Source organism: Choloepus didactylus, chromosome 17, assembly GCF_015220235.1.
Source record: "Choloepus didactylus isolate mChoDid1 chromosome 17, mChoDid1.pri, whole genome shotgun sequence".
In the NCBI taxonomy this organism is placed as follows: domain Eukaryota; kingdom Metazoa; phylum Chordata; class Mammalia; order Pilosa; family Megalonychidae; genus Choloepus; species Choloepus didactylus.
Genome location: NC_051323.1, coordinates 77,410,684 through 77,424,873, shown reverse-complemented (window position 1 = coordinate 77,424,873; position 14,190 = coordinate 77,410,684). Strand labels below are relative to the sequence as shown.

The 14,190-nt window shown below is 46.4% G+C and overlaps 1 protein-coding gene across 2 annotated transcripts in view; it reads right to left on the bottom strand.

Annotated features, from left to right (window-relative positions):
- Positions 1 to 14,190, bottom strand: part of TMEM87B (transmembrane protein 87B) — a 76,100-nt gene that overhangs the window by 20,727 nt on the left and 41,183 nt on the right. Inside the window, exons 10-15 of one of the 2 annotated variants that reach the window (XM_037807661.1) lie at positions 11,512 to 11,605; positions 10,029 to 10,100; positions 8,197 to 8,305; positions 8,057 to 8,115; positions 6,790 to 6,893; positions 5,625 to 5,698 (exon numbers count right to left, since the gene is read on the bottom strand). In XM_037807661.1, the coding sequence (XP_037663589.1) occupies positions 5,625 to 5,698; positions 6,790 to 6,893; positions 8,057 to 8,115; positions 8,197 to 8,305; positions 10,029 to 10,100; positions 11,512 to 11,605 (512 nt within the window). The remainder of the gene's footprint in view (positions 1 to 5,624; positions 5,699 to 6,789; positions 6,894 to 8,056; positions 8,116 to 8,196; positions 8,306 to 10,028; positions 10,101 to 11,511; positions 11,606 to 14,190) is intronic. The other variant, XM_037807662.1, reaches the window with a different exon arrangement.

Sequence of the window (14,190 nt, the reverse complement as noted above, 5' to 3'; positions counted from 1 at the left end):
GATCATGGCATATAATTTTTTTAATAAGCTGTTGGACTCAGTTTGCTAGTTTTTGTTGAGAATTTTTGCATTTATATTCGTAAGACATACTGGTCTGCAGTTTCTTTCTTTTGATGTCTTTATCTAGCTTTGGTATAAGGGTGATGCTGGCCTCACAGAACTAGTTAGAGAGTGTTCCAAACTTTTCAATATTTGGAAGAGTTTGACTAGAACTGGAGTTAGGTCTTGGAATGGCTTCCCCTGTGAAGCCATATTCTCTTTGTTGGGAGGTTTTTGATGACTGACTCCATCTCTTTACTAGTAACTGGTTTATTGAGATCTTCTATTTCTTCTTGAGTCCACGTAGGTAGTGGCTGTATTTCTAAGAATTTGTCCATTTCATCTATGTTATCTAATTTATTCACATATAGCTGTTCATAGTTCTTTTTTTCCAGTGGAGTCGGTAATAATGTCCCCCTTTTCATTTCTGATTTTTGTTATTTGCATCCTTTCTTTTTTTTCTTTGTCATTCTAGCTAAAGGTTTGTCAATTTTATTCATGTTTTCAAAGAACCAACTTTTGGTTTTATTGATACTTTCTACTGTTTCTTCTTGTTGTTATTATTATTCTATTTCATTTCTCTCTACTTTAATATTTATTTCCTTCCTTCTGCTCACTTTGGGTTTAGTTTGCTCTTCTTTTTCTAGTTCTTCTGGTTTTGAGGTTAGCTCTCTGATCTGAAGTCTTTCTTCTTTTTCAATGTAAGCATTTAGAGCAATATCTTTCCCTCTCAGCACTGCCTTTGCTGCTTCCCATAAGTTTTGTTAAGATGTATTTTCATTTTCATTCACTTCAACATATATCCATTAGTTGTTAAAGAAAATGTTGTTTAATTTTCACATATCTGAGAATTTTCCATTTCTTCCTCTGTTATTGATTTCTAAGTTCATTCCATTGTGGTTGGAGAAGATACACTGCATGATTTCAATATTTTTGAATTTACTGAGACTTGTTTTGTCACCCAACATATGGTCTATTCTGGAGAATGATCTGTGAGCACTCGTGAAGAATGTGTTGTTATTTGGTCCAATATTCTATATATGTCTTTTAGGTCTAGTTGTTTTAGTATATCATTCAAGTCTTTTATTTCCTTTTTGATCTTCTGAATAGATGTTCTATCCATTATTGAGAGTGCTGTGTTAAAGTAAAGCTATTAATGTAGAACTGTCAATTTCTCCCTTCAAGTCTATAGTATTTGCTTCATATATTCTGGGGCTCTGCTACTTGGTGCATATATATTTATAATTGTTAAATCTTCTTATTGAATTGCCCCCTTTATATAATGACCATCTTTGTCCCTTGAAACTGTTTTTGACTGAAATTCTATTTTATCTGTTAATTAGTTTAGCCACCCCAGCTGTCTTTTGGTTACTATTTGCATGGTATTTATTCTTCTATCTTTTCAGCCTCAAGCTACTTAAATCTTTTACTTTAAGGTGAGTCCCTTGCAGACAGCATATGGTTGGGTCATGCTTTTTTATCCATTCTGATGCAGGTCTCTGCCTTTTGACTGGAAAATTTAATCCATTTGCATTTAAAACACTACTGATAATACCGCAATTTCTTCTGCCATTTTGCCACTTGGCCTAATTAAGTCTTATACCTTTTCTGCCCCTCCTGCTGTTAATGCCTACTTATTTTTTAATTTACCTTTACCAAAAAATTTTAAAAAATAATTAAAAAAAAACATTTACAAATAAAATAAAACAAAGAAACAGGAAAAACAAATATCCTGATATAATGCCTACTTTTATATTTATTTGTCTTCTCAATTCTATCTGGATATATTTTTCGTCTGTTTTCCTTCTGGTTACCATGGTGTTAAAATTTAACATCCTAAATATATAACAATCACATTTGGCTTGATACCAACTTAACTTCGATAGCATGCACATATACTTTTCCTACACACCTCTGTCTCCCCACTTTTTTTTTCTATTTGTTAGCACTTCTCTTTGTACACCGCATCTCAAAAATATCACTTTTTAAGCATTTGCATTTTAGCAGCTGTAGGAAGTAAGAAGTGGAGTTACATACAATACAGTAATACTGGCATTTGAATTACCCAAATGGTGACCTTACCGCAGGTCTTTATTTCTTCCTGCTGCTTTGAACCACTGTCCAGTGTCCTTTCCCTTCCATCTGAAGAACTCCCTTTAGCACTGCTTGTAGGGCTGGTCTCGTGATGACCTCCCTCAGCTTCTGCCTTTCTTGGAATGTCTTCATCTCTCCCTCATTTCTGAAAGAGAGTCTTGGTGGATATAAAATTCTTGGCTGGCAGTTGGTTTCCCTTCAGCACTTTCAGTCTTTCAACCCACTGCCTTCTTGCCTCCATGGTTTCTGATGCGATGTCGACACCCAATCTAATGGGACTTCATTGCACACAACAAGCTGCTTTTCCTTGAAGCTTTCAGAACTCTCTTTGTCCTCTGCATTTAACAGTGTAATCAGTATTTGGTAGGGTATATTTTTCTCATGTTTATCCTGTTTGGTGCTCTCTGAGCTTCTTGGATGTACATATTAATGTCTTTTGCTATGTTTGGGAAGTTCTCTGTCGTCATTTCTTTGACTGTTCCTTCTCCCCTTTTCTCTCTCTCTTCTGCTTCTAGGACTCCCATAATGCACATACTGGTGCACATTACGGTGCCCCATAGCTGTCTTAGGCTATTTTTGCTTTTAATATTTCTTTATTCTTTCTGCTCCTCAAACTATCTCATTTCAAGTGTCTTGTGTTCAAATTCACTGATTCTTCCACCAGCTCCAATCTGCTCCTGAAAACCTCCTGGGCATTTTCTTTTCAGTTATTGTGGTCTTCAACTCCAGCAGCTCTGTTTGGTTCCTCTTTAAATTTTCTTCTCTTTACTTGACTCTCATATTGCTCATTCACTTTTCCTGATAGCTGTTGGTTCTTTTTCTGTACTTTCCTTCATTTCCTTGTGTATTTTAAAGATCATATTTTAAAGGCTTAGTTTGATATGTCCATGTTCTTGTCTCTGTCATTGGTGTTTTCTGTATTTTTGTCCTCTTCCTTTGGATGAGCGATCATTTCCTGTTCCTTTCGTCTTGTACTCTTGTGTTGCATACTGGGATTTACTTCCTGGGATATCTGTTTCTTAGTGTGTAACCACTGGTGACAAGTCAGAGATCCTCTTGAGCTGCAGCCCTCCTGTCAGGAAGGTCCGCCCAGGGTGAATGAAGTGTGCAGGGTGTTTGCTGTCTTTCTGGGCCTCTGTATTGTCCTGGGCTTTTGCTTGTTAGTTGTTTTGGAGTCCCCTATTACAGGAGTTGGGTTGTCCTGTTTCCCAGGAGACAAACCTCCTTCGCCTGGCTAGCCGATGCCAGCAGGCCTTTGTCCCAGACTGTCAGCCTCTATATTTTTAACACTCCTTTCCTTGTCCCACACTGCCTTTGCCTGGAGGGCTGATTCTGGGAGGAGGAGCACACCGGAAAGGACTTGCCCAAGTCAGTCGTCCCAGCCAAAACAGGGCCAGGGACACACAAAGGGGGTACAGACCAGCTCCAGGGTACCCTGGAGAGTCAGGAAGGGCGCCAAACACTCTCAAACGGCTCCCCAACGCTGACATTTCCTGGCCTGCCCATCGAATGCAGCCCCAGCTAAGTGGTCCTGCAGCCCTGAGGGAGCGCCTTTATATCTCTATGGCCTCCGCCCCTGTGCAGGGAGGGCTGGAACGACAGCTGTCCTCAGATCCGGAGCCCCAGCGATCTGAATTCACCAATCAGAAGCTGTTATCAGTGATCAGCCTCGCACACCCATTCTTGGGGAAAAGGACTTTCATGTCTGTTTCTGTCACCGGCTGCTAGCCAGAAGGTGGACCCCGAGGTGGCCTGCCACGAGAATGGGGCACAGGCACCAGTAGCCGCCGGACAGAGAGCAATTTACATTTCTTTACCGTAATTTACCAGCCTCTTCCTCCTGCTCTTCCCTGGATGCTGTTCAGGCTTCTTCTGGCCTCTGGAATTTCAAAACAGCTGTTTCTGATGGCTCCTGTGGTTTAATGGTTGTTCTGGGGAGGGACCAAGTCCTGGAGCTCCCTACTCCGCCATCTTCCCCAGAAGTTGCCCCCTAAATTCCTCATGCTGCGTGTTTTCAAGGTGTATCTTTTTCCATCCTTTACGTTAAACCTGGGTATCATTTTCAAAGCACCTCTTCCAGGCATCACACAGCTGGGGTTTACTTTTTTAACACAGTCTGAATATCTCTGCTAATTAGAGTATTCAGTCCACTGGCAATGAATGTTATCAAAATGCTATGGTCATGCGTTCCACTTCTGTATATGTTATAAACTCTGCATTTTCATTATTTTTGCTGTAAATGGTTAATTAACTTTTAAAAGATTAAAGGAAAGAAAGGAAAATAGCCTCTTATATTTATTTGTGATTTGCCATTTTCAGAGCTCTTTTTTTCTTCCTTTCTTCCTTCTGTTTCCTTCAGAGCCAAATTTCAGGCTGATATCATTATCTTTTCAGCCTGAAGAATTTCCTTCAGCATTTATCCAGGTCTGATAGTGAACAATTCTCACAGCTTTTATTAATCGAAAGTGTTGATGTTTCATCTTCAATTATGAAATAAATTTTTGCTGAATTTAAAATTCTAAGTTAACAAGTTTCAACAGTTAAAAATGTCTTGAGCTTCCCTCTTCTGAAAAGTCTGCTTTTTAAATTTTATCATTGGTCTCCTGAATATAATGCATCTTCTCTCCTGGACTGTTTTTAAGGATACTCTTTATCTTTGGTTTTCAGCAGTTTGGCTACAATGCCTAGATGTGCTTTTCTTTGAATTTATCTTGCTTGGGTTTGCGGAGTGTCCTTCATCTGTGGATTTCCATTCTTGATCAATTGTGGAAATTTTTTGGAAAATGTATTTTCAAAAATGTTTTGTGCCCTGTTCTCTGTCTCCTCCTTTTAGAGTTCAATTATACCCATGTGGGATTGTTTCACAGTGTCCCCCAGGTGACTGAAGCTATGCTCACTCTGTTTCCAATCTTTTGTCTCTCTTTTCCAGTTCGTAGAATTTCTTTTGATCTGTCTTCAGATGTTCACTGACTTATATTCTGTTGTGGCCTTGACAAATGTTGAATTAGAGTGTTTTGGTAAAAATAATAATACCACAAAATGTTAATTAGAAAATAATAGAAAGAATGAGTGAGCACTAAATCATAATTGGAAATGCTTTGGGCCTGACCAGGAAACACAGATGTGCAGAGTTTTAAAGAGGAAGAAGAGGCAGTTCCAAAATGTGCAGCCATCCCATTAGGAGACGGACACTGGCCAGGAGCTGAGCACACGCAACAAACTGTCCTTGATAAAAAGTAACCTACTTCAGCACTTGGACTTCAAAGCAGTAAGTCACAGAAGCTTAAGCTACTTTAACAATCATGAACTTTTCATAACTGACTTTTCTGTTTGTGATCGTCCACATAGGAGATTTATGACGATAAAACATTTTAAAAACAATTTGCAGGAAAAGAAAACAATGTGCGTGACCTTGCATCATAGATTAAGGTACATCGTAGATTACGTCACAATGTGTGAAATGATAATTTTAAAAGAAAAGTATCACTCACTTAAATTTTCGGATGTGACCATGAATTCTTCGATTTCATCATCGGGGTCGTCTATTAAGGGCATGAAGGCATATCTACAACAGGAACGACAAGAGGCTCACTGGTATGCTTCACCCCGTTCAACATGCAGTTCACCTGGACCTAAACCCGGCGCTGCACAGACGCGCGTGAACCCGGCGCTCTCACACCCTCGTGGTGGAAGCACAGCGCACAGCACCTTTCTGGACAGCAATTCTGTCACATGCACTGTTGAGGGAAGGGAACTTCCACTGCACTTTTCCTGCGTGTCAGGTTCACCCTCTGCCCACTGGTCTCAGCTCTTCCCCTACAGGGGAGGTTGCTAATCTGATTGGCAGAAATGACAGGCGGGTTGAGCTGCTAGTTGCTAGGCGAGAAGGCCTCAAACGCTGCTGCCGAGTGGGACGTTCACACCTCTCCGGGAGGCCTTCTGGCCAATCTGCGAGGTGGAGACGCGTTCGCCGTGCGCTAACTCGCCACGGCTCACCGACGGCGCGGACGGCACGCGGGAGGCGGTTCACACCAGCAGAGAACTAGAAACAGAGCTTCTCATAACCAGGACTCCCATAAATCACGCTACAGCCAGACGGTGGGATACCGGACAGCCACTTAGCTCGGTGACATGGAGAGGAACGATTTAAACACTGCAGGACAGGGTGTGCGTACGAATGCATGCATTCTTGTGTGATTTAAGAGAGAAACACATACATCGGTAAGTAACCTCCACTTCTTCCTGGAAGTGCTCCGCAGACCTAACAGGGCTGTCCTCTGGGAAGAGGGGAGGGCCCGCGCTGCCACTGTCTAAGGCCCAGCTCTCTGGACGCGCACTCCAGCCCTGCCCCAGCTGGTCCCCTCTGCTTTCCAGCTGCATTTCCCCCCCACACAAGCAGCAGTGAGCAAACAGCAGCCTCACTGAGCCCAGAGCCTCTCACGCCTCTCCCATCACCCCTGAAAATCACGTTCTCTCCACCTCAGTCTGTCTCCTTTCCTCTCCTGGGCTCGGCTGGGACAGCCCTAACTTCACTGCCTGCTCTTATTTTCGCCTCCGCCTTAAAAGCAGGGACTGTGTCCCCGTGTCTTCCAGTGTGTCGCTGACCCAGGAGAGGGGGTCACAGGTGCCCGCCTGGGTTTCCCCCGGGGGAGGCACCTCTGATTATTTGCTGATGGCCTCCACAGAAACATTATCACAATAAGGATAAGTGAAAACAGGAAGCTCCAAAAGGCGTCATCAACCCAGTGTTCCATCCAATCCTGCAAAGGCAATTCAAATGCAGAAAGTTAATTTTCTGCTAAACATACAGATTTTCTACTCAAATAGTATACAATGACAGGCACTCATGACATCTTTCCAACCAATAAATAAGCCTTCCGAATAACAAAGCACACATTTTTTCAAGGAACCTAAAAACTATGAAATCTTAAGTAATTCACTCAAAATTCATGCTATCTTTATATAATCAAAATTAATGCTTCCTTCAGCCTCAAAACCAATCAGATGATTAAAATTCTAACATAAAAGATAGAGTATCATAAAAAGAATTCGAGAATTAGAGTGTAAAGGGTCATTTAACCTGCCTCCTTATTTTCCACGGGAGCACATTACAGCACAAAAAGCTTAAGGGCCTCACCTAGTCAGGAGGCAGAAGAACAGGAGATTTTCTCATTGTTTGAAATGCTTCTAAAGGGCTCTTTACCTTACACACATTCTCTTTCATAAACTTTAAGGTTTAACAGAAGTTTTTAGAAAACAAAACTAAAAATCCAAAGACATACTTGTAACTTCAAGTGAAAAAATACTCAGCTGGGGGGAGGAGAAAAAAGAAATTCCAGAAGGTTCAGCCTCTTCTCCCACTGAATTGTCCCTAAGGCAGCAGAACTTTCAGAGGCCTTGTAAGTGCTTACAGAGAACTAGAGACTAGCTTCAAATCTCCAGAAGCCCGGAGGAGACCTGTCATGGCCCACATCTAAGAAACGCATCTCCTTTTCCCTAGAGAACCCATCGAGACACCTCCCGAATGTCCATGGCGTTCCACTCTAGAAACACATCAGACTTAAGGTTTCCACTCTCTTTTAACAGCAAGAATCTAATTTCATGGTTTGCAGAAATAAAAAGAAGAAAAAGATTTCCTGTTACCTTAAATTACACAGAGAGAGAATTCTTTTTCAAAAAAATATAAAAAGAAGTTGTGAAAAGGACATAGGAAATGAGATTTTAGAAGGAACTTTTTCAGATTCATTTAAAGGAAGCAAAAAATTTTTGTAATTTATGCAAAATATTTCAAAGAAAATAGAAAACTTCTACTAAAATTACTTCTGTTTACAAACAGAAACTAAATTCTTCAAAATTACACAAAATAAAATAAAAGTACCCAAAATAAAAAACAAAAATGTTTCAGCAGGGAGATTATACTTACTGATTGGCATTTTGCAATTCTAAATGTCTTAGTTGTCCATATCATAAACACTACAGAAGCTGAAACACAAAAAAGTCACCTTCAGAGGAACATGCAACACCAAAATAATTTAGTACAATAAGAAAAAGTAATTAGCTTACCCAGTACGGCAAAGATCAGAGTGTTTGTAAAGTGCCTGTATAAGGAAAATTTTACTGTGTTCTTTCTTAGCCTTAGAGTCTTCATTGTTTGTGCCAAACTTACAAAAATGTAAAACACGTTAAGGAAAAACATTTTAAAGAGTATGTTAAACATATTAATAAAAAACAAGATAAGAATCTTCTACTTCTCCTACATTTAGCACTACTGCTAAATAGTTGCTAAAAATTGAAGATAAAAAACAGGAAACATTGTCTTGGCCAGTACTGTACAATCATGACACTGACTCACCAGAGATGCTGCTTTACAGCTCACCATCGTCTGAACTAAAGATGAGCGTCAAAGAACAAACCGCAGAACTCCTGGCGTGGCATGAGCTGGGGCTCCGTGGCGGGCTCGGGCTGTCATCTCTGCTCCTGGACCCGAGGAGGGCTCCGGACCTCGCTCGGAGGGGAACAGGATCTCACAGCGGCTTGCCTTTGTTAACGTTTGGAACAGGGAATTCAGAGAACAGCTACATGGTCCTGGGAAAGCAGGCAAGGGGGCTTCCTTTGGAGAACCGGCCCAGCAAGATGCATGGGTGAGAAAAAGGAAAATGAGAAGTCATGAGGCTAAGGCTGGGGCGCCTGAGCCACCAGACACGGGATGGAGCTCGGAGAGGCTCTCTGGACAGAGCCGGCTGCTCTGGGTTGCACAGCTCTGCGCTCAGTTCTGACCACCTCACCAGGCTTTCTCGAAATTCCTCTCCCTCCCTCCACTGTGCGTTACCTGGCCTGCAGGAGAAAAAGTTGCAAATTCCCAGGCCTGGCCTGAGTCTCAGAACCCAGAAGCAGGGCCCTCAACCCAGGTCCACTGCCCCAGCCACTCTCCAGCGCCCCAGAGGCCAGAGCCTGCGAGCCCATATCCGAGCAGCGTGGTCACCCCTCCTTACTGGGGCCCTCCCCTGGCTGCCCCCATCTTCGCCTGCGGCTCTGAGACATCCCCCAGACCCAAGCTTGCACTTCCAGCTCTCTCTTCCATGCTAACAGGCTGGGCAGCTCGCACCTCAGCAGGACATCCTTGGCCCACTCACCACCCTGGGAGGCCAGCACTGCCCCAGCCAAGCAACGGAACACGCCAAGACCTCTTCGGAGCTGCCCCTCCTTCCCCGCCTGCCGCTCCAGCAGCCTTTCTTTTTCTGACCCTCACCCTCTCTTCCTCAGGCCACTGTAAATGCCTCCAAGTCACCCTTGGGGCCACCCGAGTTCTTCTGAAGGGCGACTCACGCGCTACTCGCCCGCGCAGCTGCGATCCCTGCCCGCCGCCGGCGTCTGGGACATCCCCCTCTCTCCTCTCCTGAGCCCACCCTCCAAGCTCCGCCCCCGACGCTCTCCTGCAGCCTGGTCACCCCAGGAGCCCACCTGGCTCTTGCCCTGTCCTGTGGTTTCATGCCTCCCACAGTGGGTCCCCTTGCCCTCCACGATGCCCTTTCCCCCATCTGTCTCCCCCAGCCTCAATTTACATGTCACCATCTCTGGGAGGTGCTTCCTGAGCTTCCGGCTGGAATGCATTTCTCTCTGACAACTGCTCCCATGCAGGCATTTGTCACCGGTCAGACTGTGAGAGCCTGACATGCAGGGACGGGGCCTCTTCTCCGGGCCAAGCCTGTGAGCATCTGCCGAGCCAAACAGAAAACACAAGGGGTTCCTGGCTGGGTTTATGAGGACTGTACTTTTTTGCCTTCCATAATGAAGTATCAAAAATGACAAACTATTTTCTATTCTTATTACAAATTAAAAATAATCTAATTTTTATGATACAGCAGCCTTTTTTGAAAGGACAAAGTAAAGGATATGAACCACACAATGATGGAGTCAATAACTGCCAAAATGATGTCGCCCAGAACAACAGCTAGGTGGTTAGAACCCTGAAAGAAAAAAATAGGAAAAAAAGTAAGTTTCATTATAACAATTATCATCTGATGAAGAAAAAGCATTAAGCTTATCTCATCAGTTTACAAAAGCTACAAAAAAGAGATTTATTTCTTTACAGAATTGTGTTTAAATACAGAGGCATTATCTGTTCTGGCAGCAGCGAATGTCAATTTGTCATCCACTCCCTGGAAGACAGTGTGTACACTGCACTACGGAAGGTCAAAGGACAAACATCCATGTCCAACCCCACTTAGGTCACCCAGTTTGATCTCCGCTCCAAACCCACAGCTGGGATGGCTCCCGGGTAATGGGACGGGCTCCTGCTCTTCCTACTGCAAGTAAAATAAGAAGTAAAATGAGGGAGGGGACTGTGTAGAAGGGAAAAACAACCTTACTCTGGGGCCAGTCAAGAGTTCAGAGAACCACATTTAAAATGGCTACTACCTAAGAGGCCGATTAGGTAAAACTTTAAAGAATTACAAAGATATATGCTATATCTACATGTGGGATATCTATCTTTTCTACTTCCTTTCTAGCAAAAATTAATTTCCTGTGAAGTATATATATATATAAGCAGACATCTTCATTATCATGTGAAGGTGAAAATAAACATACGCAAAGATTAAAAGAGCAGGCGCGTCTAATGCAGAGCGTGACGTGTCAGGGAGCGCAGGACGCAGAAGGAGGCTTGCTCACATCACTGGGAAACGTCCTGCTCTAGGGACACACCACAGGCGGGGGTCTACGTGTGGCAGCACAGACTGCCCCTCGCTGCCCAGTGGCCTGGGCAGTAAACTTCATCATCATCAGTCCTCAATCACTGTTAAGAAAAATCAAAGACCCTAAAAATTGAAGGGTCTTACCAGACATAAGCATTCCGACTCCCCCAGAAGGGCTGCCTGGAGAGAAAGGCGAGGCCGCCTGCATCACAGCGTCCTTTTCCCTGGAAACCCCTCCTCCCAAGTCTCCCCATAGTGGGTATGCTATGGCCCCAAATAATGAGAAACTTAGAGCCAACGAGACTTAAAAGACTGACGAAATGCAATGTCTGTATGCTTGAACGCGCAAGCTTCCTGTTCAGGTGACGCTTTAAATCAAGGGGTAGGGAAGACGTAAACGTGCACAGGAGCATGGTGACTTTCTGAGGAATAAGCGTGGGCACTGCTGGGATGGTGCTATTCCAGGGCAGCTCACGACCCAGCTAACCAGTTTCAGAAGTGCTCTATCGAGCCTTTTCCTTTCAGGAAGCATTTTTAAAAGGGCCGTATTTCATAGGAAAGTGCCCAAAGTGTCCCCTTTTCCATATACTTCCCATCTTTAAAAGTTCATCTCTGGAAATAGAAGAAAAATCCTGTTTCACAGCAACCATAAGCAGGGGTGGAGGTGGAAAGGTGGCGTCCTTACCCCAGTGACTCTCATGACGCCTGCGGCGGCTGCAAAGACAAAGTGAAGTGCGCCCAGTCCCACCACGCGGTGCACGAGTGCTCCCAGACGAGGCCTGGTGCGGGGGAGAGGAAAGCCTGAGTGCGTGGGGCAAGGTCACCCTGGAGCACGGCCACCCCAGAGCATGGCCACCCTGGAGCGCGGCCACCCCGGAGCGCAGCTGCATCTCATGGTGCACAAGGCTCCTAGACAGGCCTGGTGCAGGGGAGAGGAAAGCCTAAGTGCACAGGGCACGGCCACCCTGGAGAAGGGCCACCCTGGAGCGCGGCCACCCTGAGCAGGGCCACCCCAGAGCGTGGCCACCCCAGAGCATGGCCACCCCGGAGCATGGCTTGTCTCACGGTGCATAAGGCTCATGGATGAGGCCTGGTGCAGGGGTAGATGGGAAGCCTGTGTGCACAGAGCACGGCCACCCTGGAGCACGGCCACCCTGGAGCACGGTCACCCCAGAGCACAGGCTTGTCTCACGGTGCACGAGGCTCCTGGATGAGGCCTGGTGCAGGGGGAGATGGCAAGCCTGAGTGCACAAAGCACGGCCACCCTGGAGCACGGCCACCCTGGAGCACGGCCACCCTGGAGCACGACTCGTCCCACAGTGTCTGCCTCTGGGGAGCTCTGCTCTGGGGACAGGGCAGAGGCAGGCCTGGGAGTGGGTCTCTGTGCAGGACCTGCAGCTGTGCTGACGCCCGTAACACACACGAGGCTGCACAGGAGCCAGAGGACCTTGCAGCTGAAATTCAAGCAAAGCCATTAACAAAGCCCAGGAACCGTTCCTAAAGATCGACGGAACCTGCAAGGTGGCTGCCAATTCTGTCACTGGCAAGGATCATAATTCAATTCTTTCACTGGCATGAACTAAAAGCAGTTCTGTGCTGGGTTTCGATGGAGACGTGCACTGGATTTTTGGCCCGGGCTGTGAACGAGCAGGGCGCTGGGAAGCTCATTCTTTTGGCCCTTCCTCCCCTGCCTCTCAGTGACGAAACGTGGGAGGAACAACCGACTTAGCCTTTCAATTGAGAAGTGTTAAAATGACATCTCCGCTTCTTTCAAAATATGAATGAGTTGGGAGAATAGAAAGAGTGTGATTTTTGCAATTAATTAATTTGAGAACAGAACTGATATTTCATGACACAAGTCACAATTTTTTACACAGATGTTTTAGGACAGTCAGAAAACCACTTCTCAGAATAATCAGACGAAAAAAACATTTTGAAAAAATATCTAAGATAATCACTTTAAAACAAAATTTAACTAAAAATAAAACTAAAGTACATAGCTCGTATCTAATTTCGTTAATCTAAACTCCGATTCATGACAATCAGCTAACCAGATTCGCTGCCTGCACTCTGCGAGGACTGCACGTGAAAGCCGGCCGCGGAGGAGCTGCACCCGGGGGCCTGCGCCCGCACAGCGGCCCCCGTCCCCCTCCCGCGGCTCCTGCCCACGGCTGCACACGGCACCGAGGCCAATGGAAGACGCCTAAGGCCGCCCGAGGGAGGTGGTTTCCTGCTAAAGCCCTGTGAGGACGCCTTTTACTTCGTGCCTGCGATCTGGGGCCTTGGGTGCAGCGGGACACAAGTCGGGCTTGATCCTCGGAGTCACGCTCTGGGGAGGCACGGAGGCAAACACCAACAAATGCGTCTGGTGGCATCTCAAGGAGAGGGACGTGCGAGGAACACTGCCACGCTGGGGTCAGGATGGGGATGTCTGCTCGGGGTGGCCGTGGGCAGACCCGCTGGGGTGCCAGCTGTGCTTGAGAAGCAGCGATGGCAAGATGGTCCGCAGATGGGCGGGGGCTCAGAGGGAGGGCAGAAGGTGCAGCCAGAGAGACGGCTGGGCGCCACGTCTGAAACGCCTCAGGAGACCATTTTGGCCACTGCCACGTAGCAAGAACATGAAGGGGCACAAAGCTGAGCTGGAAACCAGGCAGAAGCCGGGAGCCGAGACCAGTGGTACGTGGGAGAATGAGGGGACACGGGGATCAGGTCTCTGGGCCTGAGCTGGGTAAGCACAAAGTGAGCTCTGGAACCCAGCCAGCCAGGGCCAGGGCAGCCGCTGACGGGGACTGGGCTGAGGGCCAAGGGGCCATGTGCTCCGGCAGAAGAGGTCACGGTGACCTTGACGAGCAGTCCCCGCGGAGTGCCGGGAGAGGACAGAGTGGGCTTGGGAGCAGTCCTGCTGCAGAAGGTGACAGGAGACGTGCTCGAGGCAGGAGGGCACCTGGGTTGAGGAGAAGCCTCCTTTTGGAGACGGTGGAAGTAACCACGTGCTGAGAATGACCCAGGAGAGAAACCAATGATGTGGGGGGAGATGGGAGCAGCTGCAGGGGCACGACTTGGATGGGCGAGAGGTGGCCCCAAGACCCCGGAAGTGGGGGTCCCTGCCCTGTGCCCATCTAGACATGGGAGGCCGGCCCAGGCCTGCATGAGGAAGGTGCCAAAACTCTCTCTGGTGGCTTCTGTCTCCCAGTGAAGGGGGTACCAAGGGCAGCCAAGAGGACGAGGGTGGAGCGTGGGAGACGAGGAGGGGAGAAGGTGGAAGTGTCTCCTGCAGGGGAGAGCGTGAAAACCAGCGGCACAGGAGTCCAGGCGGAGCCGGCAGCACCTGGGGCGCAGGTCAGAACTGGAAGTGTGCCCGGGA